Here is a 12,111-nt window from a genome sequence, read left to right as displayed (position 1 = left end):
GCTCTCCTTGGTATTTACTGAAATAAGTTGAAAACTTATGTGCACACAAAAACCAGCACAAGAGAGTTTATAGCAGCTTTATTCACAATTGCAAAAATTCAAAGCAAATGAAATGTCATAGAGTAGATGATGGATAAGTAAACTGTGGTAAATCCATACAATGGAATAGTATTCAATGATAAAAGAAATGAGCTTTTAACAACGAAAAGACATGGAGGAACCTGAAATGAAAATTGCTAAGTGAAAGAAGATATTTTAAAAGGCTATATGACATTCTGGAAAAGTTAAAACTACCTAGACAGCAAGAAAATCAGTGGCTTCTGGGGGTTGGAAGGCAGGGAGAAGGAGGCATAAATAGACCGAACACAGCATTTTCAGAGCAGTCAAACAATTCTGTATGTTATTGTAATGGTGGATACTGACATTCTACCTTTTTCAGTACCCACAGAACTGGACAACACAAAGAGTGAAATCTAGTATCAACGATCCACCTTAATTCATAATAAGGTATCAGAGGAAGTTCACCACTTGTAGCAAACACAAACACTAACGCAAGGTGTTAGTAATAGGAGAAACTATTAGAAGATGGAGTATATGCAGGCTCCCTATAATTTGGAGCACCTAAAACTTGATCTTAAAAATAAAATCAGTTATTAACAAATAAAGAAAAGAGACAAACAACAACAAACAGATTTAAATATACAGTACAAACTGGTGGTTGCCAGGGGAGGAGGATGGGCGAGATGGGCAAAAGAGGTATAGGGGATTAAGAGTACACGTAATGAACACCGGGCAATATATAGAATTACTGTATCATTATATCGTACATCTGAAACTAATATTATAAAAAAGAAAAAAATCTGTTCCAAAAAGGCGGGGGCGAGGAAGGGGTGGAATCTCTGCAGAAACCTGCAGGGCTTTGAATTTTTTCCTACAGGCTCGTAAGCTCAAGAGTGGGTGCTTGATTTTTCATAAATGGTAGAAGAAAAGCTAGAATTTATCCAACCTTTACATTACAGGTACTGCGTAAGTACTTTATTAATCTGATCCGCAAATATTTATTCAGAGCATCCTTTTTAACCTACGCAATTCGTGTCGTCGTCACACACCGCTGTGACATATTATCGTTATTCACGTTTCTGAAAACCATTCTGAGAGCGAAGCCAAACAGTCGATAAACACAGAATGGGCGACCAATCTGGATTCCAAATCCAAAGTTCTAAACCATAAATCCGAACGAAAGAAAATTAGCGATTTCTAATTCCGTCAGCTGAAACAATGAACGGGCCGATAAATCTCGCGATATTCTCGAAACTACTACTCCCAACATGCATAGCGGCTTCTGTCCATCCGCCTATCCCCTTGAGTCTGGAGGGCCCCGGCATGCCTCGAGGTGCGAAAGGCAGCCTGGGAGCCGTAGTTCTCTTGGACGCCTACCGGTATTGCCAGCGCGGCAGTGGCGGCTCTCTCGGTTCCGTCCAGCGGGTTCTGTAAGGCGAGCTGAGGTGGAGAAAGGGCGCGGAACTGGAAGAGGGTGAGTCAGGCACTGGCTACGTGATAAAGGGAGGCGGCACTGCGGCATAGGGCTGAATTAGGTAAATGGACCCGTGCTGCAGTCTCTCCGGAGACACCGCGATCTAGCGCCAGCGAGAAGAGGGCGAGGAGGAGCCAGAGCCCGGTCCTTGCACCCATTCTCGCCCTCGTACCCCGCCGCCATCTCCACCATGCAGTCCCGGGAAGAAGCTCCGCGCTCTCGCCGCCTGGCCAGTCCCCGCGGCGGCAAGCGGCCCAAGAGGATCCACAAGCCCACGGTTTCGGCTTTTTTCACGGGCCCGGAGGAGCTGAAGGACACGGCTCATTCTGCAGCCCTCCTGGCACAGCTGAAGTCCTTCTACGACGCGCGGCTGTTATGTGATGTGACCATCGAGGTGGTGACGCCTGGTAGCGGCCCTGGCACCGGCCGCCTCTTCCCCTGCAACCGGAACGTGCTGGCTGCCGCATGTCCCTACTTCAAGAGCATGTTCACCGGTGGCATGTACGAGAGCCACCAGGCGAATGTGACCATGCATGATGTGGATGCCGAGTCCTTCGAGGTGCTGGTCGACTACTGCTACACCGGTCGAGTGTCCTTGAGTGAAGCCAACGTGGAGCGCCTTTATGCGGCCTCTGACATGTTACAGCTCGAGTACGTACGGGAAGCCTGTGCCTCCTTCCTAGCCCGCCGCCTTGACCTGGCCAACTGCACCGCCATCTTCAAGTTCGCCGACGCCTTCGGCCACCGCAAGCTGCGATCACAGGCCCAGTCCTTTATAGCCCACAATTTTAAGCAGCTCAGCCAGATGGGCTCGATTCGGGAAGAGACTCTGGCAGATCTGACCCTCGCCCAGTTGCTGTCCATCCTGCGCCTGGATAGTCTCAACATAGAGCTGGAGCAGACCGTGTGTCATGTGGCGGTGCAGTGGTTGGAGGCGGCTCCCAAGGAGCGGGGCCCCAGCGCTGCGGAAGTGTTCAAGTGTGTCCGCTGGACGCACTTCACCGATGAAAATAAGGATTACCTGGAAGGGCTGCTGACCAACACCATCGTGAAGAAGTACTGTCTGGAACTTATTGAAGGGGCCCTGCAGATGCGCTACGGTGACAAGTTGTGCAAGTCCCTGGTGCCGAAGCCAGAGACCAGCAGCGGCAGCGGCGGCACCAGCAGCACCTGCAGCACCAGCAGCGGCGGCGGCAGCAGCAGCAGTGCCTCTGTGGTGCCCACAGCAGAGAATCCCCCCCAGCGGCTGGGCGTGTGTGCTAAGAAGATGGTGATCTTCTTTGGCCATCCCAGAGATCCCTTCCTGTGCTGTGACCCGTACACCGGCGATATTTACAAAGTGCCGTCACCTCTGACCTGCCTGGCTCACACGAGGACTGTCACCACCTTAGCTGTCTGTGTCTCTCCAGACCACGACATCTACCTGGCCGCTCAGCCCAGGAAGGACCTGTGGGTGTACAAGCCAGCCCAGAACAGCTGGCAGCAGCTTGCCGACCGCCTGCTGTGTCGGGAGGGCATGGACGTGGCCTACCTCAATGGCTACATCTACATTTTGGGTGGGCGAGACCCGATTACCGGCGTGAAACTGAAGGAGGTGGAATGCTACAGTGTCCAGAGAAACCAGTGGGCACTGGTGGCCCCGCTACCCCATTCCTTCATATCCTTCGATCTGATGGTAATTCAGAACTATCTCTATGCCCTCAACAGTAAGCGCATGTTCTGCTATGATCCGAGCCACAACATGTGGCTCAAGTGTGTTTCTCTCAAGCGCAATGACTTTCAGGAAGCCTGTGTCTTCAATGATGAGATCTACTGCATCTGCGACATCCCAGTCATGAAGGTCTACAATCCAGTCAGAGGAGAATGGAGGCAGATTAATAATATCCCGTTGGTGTCGGAGACCAACAACTACCGCATTATCAATCACGGCCAAAAACTGTTGCTGATCACCTCGCGCACCCCGCAGTGGAAGAAGAACCGGGTGACGGTGTATGAGTATGACACTAGGGGAGACCAGTGGATTAACATAGGTACCACCTTAGGCCTCTTCCAGTTTGATTCTAACTTCTTTTGCCTCTCAGCTCGTGTTTATCCTTCCTGCCTTGAACCTGGTCACAGTTTCCTCACTGAGGAAGAAGATGTGCCGAGTGAATCCAGCACCGAATGGGATTTAGGTGGATTCAGTGAGCTGGACTCTGAGTCAGGAAGTTCAAGTTCTTTATCTGATGATGATTTGTGGGTTCAGGTAGCACCTCAGTGAAATGCACAGGATCAGCAGAATTTGTTGTAGATAGGTTGAAACACTAAGGTGTTTTTACTGCTTTGGAAAGTGTCTTAAAGAGATACCCTTTCTCTTCTCTGGGGGGGAAAAACAACAGGTTGATATAATTTCAGGTTTGGTTTAGAAAGGGTATTGTTTGAAATACTAACATAATTTAATGTTAGGGAATTTATACACTCAAAGAATCAACCTATTTAATAATTTACTGTTCTAAAAGTCCAGTATTGATTTGATTGTTGGGTATGTTTCTGTTTGATTATACTAATTTAGTCTTCTGTTATTAAATCTTATGTTTTGTGCCACAAGTACTGTGACTTGAATTTTGATTTTTAAAATAGAAAACTGATTGGATAGGAATTACCAGGTAGGGTTTTGAAAGTCTATCTTTTCCTTCAGAACAGGGTAGTAGGTTTCCAAAACTTTAAACTAGTGGGTTATTACAAAATGTGTTCTAATTTAAATATGGTTTGCCAGGTTTTAGTTTAGTTACCTCCCCTTTTGTGAAGAAAAAAAAATGCTATATGTTTAATGTGACTGGTGATTTCATCTGTAATGTACAAAATGGCTGTAAGCTCACTAAAAGAAAAAAGCAAACAAAAACAGGATTCTACTGTTTAAAAAAAATTTTCAGTTTTAAATTTGTAATGTAAAATGTGTATTTGCAAACAGTGACCAATTTTCCATCTGTTCTAGTAGTGTCACCAGTCATCGAAAAACCTTAAAAAAAAAAAAAAAACTAAACTAACTTGCTTTGTAGGTTCACATTTTTGATCTATACTTGATATATGCTTCACAGAATCAGAGGAATCATCCTCTTTTTCACTGGACACGATTGTGTAAATTTGTATCCATTGTCTTAAAAAGTTTATGTGATTCTTAAAATACTTTGGCTGTACAGTTTTGGTGTTCATCTTAGATTCGTCAGCAAAATGTGATTATTCTTTGCTGTTTAATGAGATAATATTCGTTTTGAAAATATGTGTAAGCTAAGAACAGTATTTTATTGAGATCAGTAGATATTGTGTCTATCAACTATAAAATCAAGTGCCAGCAAAGAACTTTAAAACTTTAAGTTGTGTATAGAACTGTTTTGTGTAGCATTGAAATATTGTCAGTTTTGTAAGTCACTAAATGTTATTATCAGCTTAAAGGTATTTTTGTATTAAAAGTTTACAGTTAAATAACATAAGTGAATGATGGCATTTGGGGCCAGTAGTGAAAGTATATTTCGTCTAAAATATTTCCCTAAGCAGTGGTATACATGGTTATTTTATTAGGGTATTTGTATTTGTTCTGTGTTTCTCTGTGAACCATGCTCCAGTCTTTGTTTCTGTCACACTATGTAAGGGAGAGTTCAGAAACAGAGACTACATCGTACAAAACTGACATTGCTAAATACAAGTGCTTACCTCTTGAGGGTTTACTTGCTATGGTTGTCACGCTGCGTACCTGTGAAAAATGACCTGATGCTTATGGTGTATACATTTTTTCCTATACCCAGTTAGAATTTTCTTCCTGAATCTTCATTCAGTAACATGCTAATTCCTCTTCTATGTTTATGCTCTAGTGGTAGAATGCTAACATTTCTTACACCTTGGCTGAGTACAGAGGATTGTGTTCTCAGGTGGGAAACTGAATTTTTTTAATGAAATACCATAGGATGAAAACGGAGAGAGGGAGACACAAAAGGTTAAAAAAAAAGTTGTCTCAGCCATTTTGATTGGCCATCTGAAGATACTACAAAACATTCCTCTTTAACATTTTTAGTGAACTAAGATGCTTGTCCTAACAGTATGTGTTCCTTCAAAAGGGCAAACATGCTTTTAGTTGTTTAAGGCTACATTTTGTTCTATTTAACAGCAGGGTTGTTATAAGCACTGTACTTAACACAAAGCTGTGTCTCAGTAGTGTATTTGGCCAATTTTTTCTTCACCAGTAACTTCTTATGGATAGCTTTGGTTTTGTAAGGTTGAAATAGGACAGGGCTGATCTGAACCAGATTGTCTATCTGCAGAATTAAGGTATGCAAATGACTGATAAATGAGAAATATCTCTAGTTTGTCATTCTCAACCTTTGAGTTAGGGAAAAGCTAAGTAGCAGTAATATCTTGGTTTACAAAGAAGTTTTCTTGGGAAGAATTTTGGTTTCGTGATATATTTGTGAATTAGAGAATCGATGTTAATCATTATTTTATAGATAAGTGATTTGTATGTGATTAGTTGCAAATAAAACTGGTATTAGAACCTAGACTCTGGCTTTTTAATTCAGTGTCTCTGCTAAATGTATAAAACTCTTGCTTGTGCAGCGAGTGACACAATGAGCAGCATTAAAATCCTTTCTTGACAGGAAAGCACCTTTGTCTCAGTTTTCTAATTAATCAGCCCATCTTTTAGCAAATGCTCAATATAACACTCTCTTTGCAAGACTACTCTTTGTAAGATTTAGAATGACCTTAATTATCTTTTGTATCTGTTCCTGTAGTCTGAAAAGCGTAACCCAGATTTTTGCAGGTTCTTCTAAGTTCAAACGAGGAGTGTCATTAGGGCTTCCAGAAGGATAAACTAGAAATTAATTTCACAACTGGCTTATCTGTATTAAAGAAAGAAATTAAATTATAATAGCTCTTTTCATTGCTTTTAGTTGAGCAGAGATTTTAAAAGTTTTTTGTACCTGGTATTTTGAGAATCTGGGGGAAGCTTTTGATCCATTCTTTTTTTTTTTCTAAGATTTTATTTATTAGAGCACAGGGTGGGAGGGGCAGAGGGAGAGGGAGAAGCTGACCGACTTGAGACTTGCCGCCGAGCAGGGAGCCTGACGTGGCTGGCGTTCGATCCCAGGCAAACATGCTTTTAGTTGTTTAAGGCTATGGGATTATGATCTGGGCTGAAGGCAGCTGCTTAAATGACTGAGCCACCAAGGCACCCCCTTTGGCCCATTCTTAAAAAGGCAAATTTGTAATTTCATGTCAAGGATAATATGACACTTCTCATCAGACCTAAGGTAAGAGTACATGTGACAGTGTCTCCTTCCCATATCTGCTTAGAAACTTCAAGACCCTTTTCATCACTCTAAGAGGATATTCATTATAGCAAATATGATAAAGCAGGGAAGTATTAGAAAGCAAAATCACTTATAGAAAGTGTGACCATCAGTAGAAATGTAAGAGAATGTTATTTTTAAAACCAACAACAGCATTCAATATTACTTGAATCCAACTGTAAAATTATAATAAAAAAAAGCAAAAGATAGCGTTCACAGAAGCTGCTATGGCTCAGAGTACAATGGGGGCAATAGGTTTTCTGCAAAACAGGAAAAAGGACCTCCTCCTTGACTCTGAGCCATTTGTCACCCAGATCTGTTTCATCGAAGTTCCATTCCTTACATGTGTAACCTTGAGGATTCAGCATGGTCCAAGCCAGGCACAGAGCAGGGAATGGATATTGTTGTAATAACATTCCATCTATATGGGAGACCTATTTTCTCCTAAAACAGCCTAGTCTGGGGAGTCACCTAATGGAGTCAGTCAGCCTTTTACGTTCTCACCAAAGTTAAAATTGCTGCTGAGAAACACCATATCTCAATCAAATATTATTTGGGGGCAAACTATTTGTTAATTCTAGGGAAATGAGCTAAACAGGACTTAATGTAAATGTCAGGCAAAATATTTCTTCCAAACAGAACTGGCTGTGCCTTAAAGAAAGGAAGAGCCAGGACTCTAAATTGTAAGTAATATCACCTTAACTTAGATGGTCTTAAGAAAATCAAGTAGTTTTTTGGGGGGGTAGCTATTGTAACGGAAAAATCCAGCAATGTAACTTACTTCAGGCACAGCCTAATCTAGAGTTTGTGTCTTCAGAAGGCATCATGAAGACATGTTTTCTCTCGCTTTGTATACTGGCTGGAATATAGGTCTGGTTGTAAGTAATAGAGACCTAGTGGTTATTTAAACAAGCAGTTTCTCGTATAAAAGTCCAATCTGTTACGCTGCCCCTCATCTAGAAAGTCCCCTGAGAGCCAGGCTTTTCTCTTTTCCCATTCTGCTATCCTTAGGGTGTTGCCCTGGTCCACACGGCCCAAACTAGTTCATACCCGTGTCTGTATCCCAGCCATCAAGAAGAGAGGAAGGGGGGGGGGGAGAGAGCACGGCCCTCCCCTGTAAGAGAGGTTGTACACAGCGCTTCCAGGCACATGACTGGCCAGGTCTTAACCACGTAGCCACACCTGACCTGAAGGGTGCCTGGAAGAGGTAGGTGGTCTTTCTTCTAGGGCAATATGTATCAAATTAATATTCAGGGGTTCCTTCTTATTATAGAATGGGGGAGAAAGGCTATTAGGTTAAATAGCAATCTCTACCACACCATCTGTCGGGCCAGATGTTATCATGTGGCAGCCAAAGTGGTAACACTACCCCGGGGGTGACTGCAATCCACACAACACGGGCCGGGCTCTCCATCCCCAGGAAGCCGTGGGGGAGCTCCCTGGGCCCTCGCTGCCACTCTGTACAGAAAAGGCAAGGAAAGGCGCTTCATCTTGTTTTGATTAAATAAAGCTTCATAGACTAAATGTGTACTGGAACCCTAGATCATGAGCCAAAGTCTAGTCTTGGCATTCTATCATGGAACGTTTCCACTTCTGAAAAGAAAGAAAAGAGCACTGACAAATGGCTCTGTATAATCAATGGCAGTATTAATTATCTTAAACAACAAATGTTACTTCTGTTAAAAAAAAAAAAAAGCTAACAGAATTACAGAGTAATGATGAAAACTGGAAGTTTCTTAGAGCAAGCTCAGCTATTTAGCAACATTCTAGCACTTTCTGTGCCTGGATCATCCCTGCAGTGCTGTGTGAATGTAAATCTACTAGTCTCCCCCTCTGTTGAAGCCCAGACCATTAGCCACAATCGCCAATTCAAAACTCCGTTTCTTGCTGGATTCTTGTCCTGACTTCCAGTTCATCAGAGTTTATTCAGGGTACGCACAGAGGGTCACTCTCGTGTCTGTGCACACTTCAAAAACAGCTGCCAGAGAATGTTGTGAATAATCGCTTCTGTCAAGTTTGGAATACAGCTTTTATCATTATCATTACAAATACTCATTTTTATTTTAAAAACACAAACCACCCTTATTTTTATATAGAACCCCACCTCTACCAGCAAGCGAAGAGTAATCTGCCAGCTAGTGGTTGTGTTTCTATCCCTACATTAATCAAGATTGTAAGACTCCATTTTCTGTTTCATTTCTAAATCTCCTCTGAGCCCAGAGACACGATCTGTGATCTGTGCCGTGACCGGGTTCTTCTGCATTTTCTGCACTGGCTACCTCTTGTTTAGGATCACAGCCCCATTACTTTCTTTTCCTGCAAAAGCTTCTCGCAGGCGGGAATTATCTAGTTTACTGATTTGTTTACTCTTTATTACCTGCTTCCTGCACTAGAATGTGAACTCCATCATGGAGGGACCCTGTCTGTCTTTTCCTCAGCTCCTAACATAGCCAGGCACAGCATCAGCATTCAATGAATATTTGTTGAACAAAGAAATAAACGTATTTGGTGCTTGTTTGCATTTATATGAGAAACACTTGCATTTAGAGATCTCATCTTTTTGTCAATTTTCCAGCTTTGAGGGAGAGCTATTATTAAACTCTTTTGTCTGGTTGTCATAGCAACTCACTGGCCTCCCGAGCTACAGGTTATTTCTGATGGGCATATTCTACCAGACAACCAAACGCACGGTATTTTCAATTATGGAATAATGACGCTATTATAAATCACAGTCCTCACACTGTATCTTTCTCTATCTTTTATAAAGATTGCAGAAAATTAGCAAGCAAACAATCTGTCCAGACTGCAAAGGCTAGAGGAAATAACGCAGTCTAACCTCCATCTCTACCCCCAAGCAAGCCTTTCCCGTTCCCTCCGAGTGCTCCACCTTTCCACAAGCACCTTTGAATTCAGTTGGGCTTTCTGTCCAAGCTGTCCAAGGAAGTTCAAAAAATTAATTGTTCCAAGACTCTAAAGAGCTCTGTTGCGGCTTAATTTTCTCTTTTTCTCCCCTTTGCTTGTTTCTTAAATTTCATGTGAAATGAACAAATGATAATGGTCTTACAAAAATTGAGATTTGCCCTGGAAAGGTCCAAAATCAGGTACCCCACCCCCACCCCCACCTTTGTTTCTTTGGCTCATATTTTAGTGGCAGGAGCTGAGAAGGATTTTATTAAACTGAGTTAGAAATCGTAGAAAACTCATTAGGATCCCTACTATACAACAGAGTTTCTGGGGGCCATTCAGCCAGCCATCAACATAGTTCTTAAAAGGCAGAGTCTAATGGTGATATGCTGAGGGAATTTTACATAGACGTTATGCTGCATTTTCTCTTCTGTAGGTTTTCCTCATGTTCTAGGGAGAGTCAGGTGCCACCCAGTTCCGAGGTGTAACCTGTGATAATTACTTCACCCTTCCTCTGTGCTGTTCTGAATGCTTTTCTTACAAATAAGGTTGCAATACCCACCAGTAAGCACTCCCATAACCTTATCTAAATGAAATTATATTGCAATTAACTTACCTCCTGGGTTTTAACATAAAAGCAGTAACCACCCACCACTGCCAATTAGCAGGGGTTGTCAAGGGATTCATGCTAAATGGATATCTCGATTTGGTTTCCCTTTTAAACAGAGGGGTTCAACAGCAGGCTAGATGAAGAGGAAGAAAGGATCAGTAGATCCTTGTTGCTTGTGGAATTTCAAACGATGCACCAACCCAGTTACCTTTTCATGGTTTTACATGAGGGATACTGTCCAAGTCATCTGTACGGATATCAGCTATTCTGTCTCCTGTAAAAATAAGTCCAGCAAAGCTTTCATGAAACCCTTGCATCTGATCCTGCTTTTCGATCTGAAGACTTCCTCTGTCTTTATTTTAAACGACAGAACAATTACGAGCCAGAATGCAGAGAAGTACGTGAGAATAGTGGTGGGCTCTCTGTGACAGGTCAGCATTGAGGTCAGGGCCCAGGTGAAGCACAGGAAGTAAAGGAAGGAAGTAAAAATAATGTATTCTGCAATTCACAACAAATTAGAAAAATTAAGAGCATTCTATAACAATTCTAAGTTGATTTTTGAATGCTGTACTTGAGGAAAGATGGATTTCCTTTGGGAGGATGAAGAGGTCTTGCGGGAGTTTTCTAGGCTTAGGAATAGATTATACATAACAAGTTATAATATACCTTGAAATTTTAGGTACAGGGGCGCCTGGGTGGCTCAGTTGGTTGGGCAACTGCCTTCGGCTCAGGTCATGATCCTGGAGTCCCGGGATCGAGTCCCACATCGGGCTCCCTGCTCACCGGGGAGTCTGCTTCTCCCTCTGACCCTCCTCCCTCTCATGCTCTCTGTCTCTCATGCTCTCTCTCAAATAAATAAATAAAAAATCTTAAAAAAAAATTTTTAGGTACAATTATGATTATTTTTACGTATGTTAAGGAGATACTCAAAGACAGTAAAACTCAACCTCTCAAAGCCAGTCATTCATGCGTTTTTAGTCTATTCTTGATCCCTCTCTCGCTTGCTCACTCTCTGGATTTGAGGATCATTTTCTTTTGGACTCCCAGTGTGTGGCAATGCTTAACCATGATCCTTCCTGACCCTCATCTGATAACTGGAACAACTCAAGATTTTATGGATTTACACTGAAATGTTCCTTTTGTGCTCCAGGTTGGATTACAGTAGCCTTTGCATTTTGCCATACTTCCTCCAATCGTTTTTGCGTTTTTTTTTTTTTTGGAAAACAAGTTTTCTTACACAGATCACATAGGTCATACTATAGATTTATTGTGATTTTATGTGATTTTTGTCACACTTTCTCATGTCACAGAAAGTTCTCACTATAAAAAAAAGCTGTTGCTCTCTGTGTGTGCATGTGCACACTCTAATATGAAAAGACTACATACGAGGATGTTTGTTGCAGTTTTATATTAGCAAGTTAAAAAGTCATTAAAATTCATCAACAAATACTCATAGCCTGAGCATATACCCAAATATTCAGCAAGCATTTATACTAAAGAACCATAGGCAGCCTTTGAAAAAATGAGGTGGATCTGTGTGCATCGATATGGGAAGATGTTTGCCATAGAATTTGTTGTTGTTTGGACCGTGTGGCATCTGAAACCCTTTCCTATGTTTGCACAACCTAATGTTGTACGAGTCTCCTGGGGACCAGGGCTTTTCTATAGAAGCCAAAAAGTTCACAGGCAGGTAGCGTCCCAGACTCCTGGCGGAGAGCCCATGGAGGAAAGTCATGAGCATG

The 12,111-nt window shown here is 42.4% G+C and overlaps 1 protein-coding gene across 1 annotated transcript; it reads left to right on the top strand.

The window, feature by feature from the left end:
• The first annotated feature begins 875 nt into the window (after window positions 1-875).
• Window positions 876-6,058, top strand: LOC112826732 (kelch repeat and BTB domain-containing protein 6). The gene has a single exon (XM_025874985.2). It carries the CDS (start codon window positions 1,725-1,727, stop codon window positions 3,792-3,794), a length of 2,070 nt encoding a protein of 689 aa, XP_025730770.1. The 5' UTR covers window positions 876-1,724; the 3' UTR covers window positions 3,795-6,058.
• Window positions 6,059-12,111: the final 6,053 nt, after the last annotated feature.

This window comes from Callorhinus ursinus, unplaced genomic scaffold (assembly GCF_003265705.2).
Source record: "Callorhinus ursinus isolate GAN/ISIS: 27379988/994484 unplaced genomic scaffold, GSC_fseal_2.0 scaffold7, whole genome shotgun sequence".
In the NCBI taxonomy this organism is placed as follows: Eukaryota; Metazoa; Chordata; class Mammalia; order Carnivora; family Otariidae; genus Callorhinus; species Callorhinus ursinus.
The sequence above is the reverse complement of the archived record's forward strand: the minus strand, read 5'-3'. Positions and strand labels throughout refer to the sequence as shown.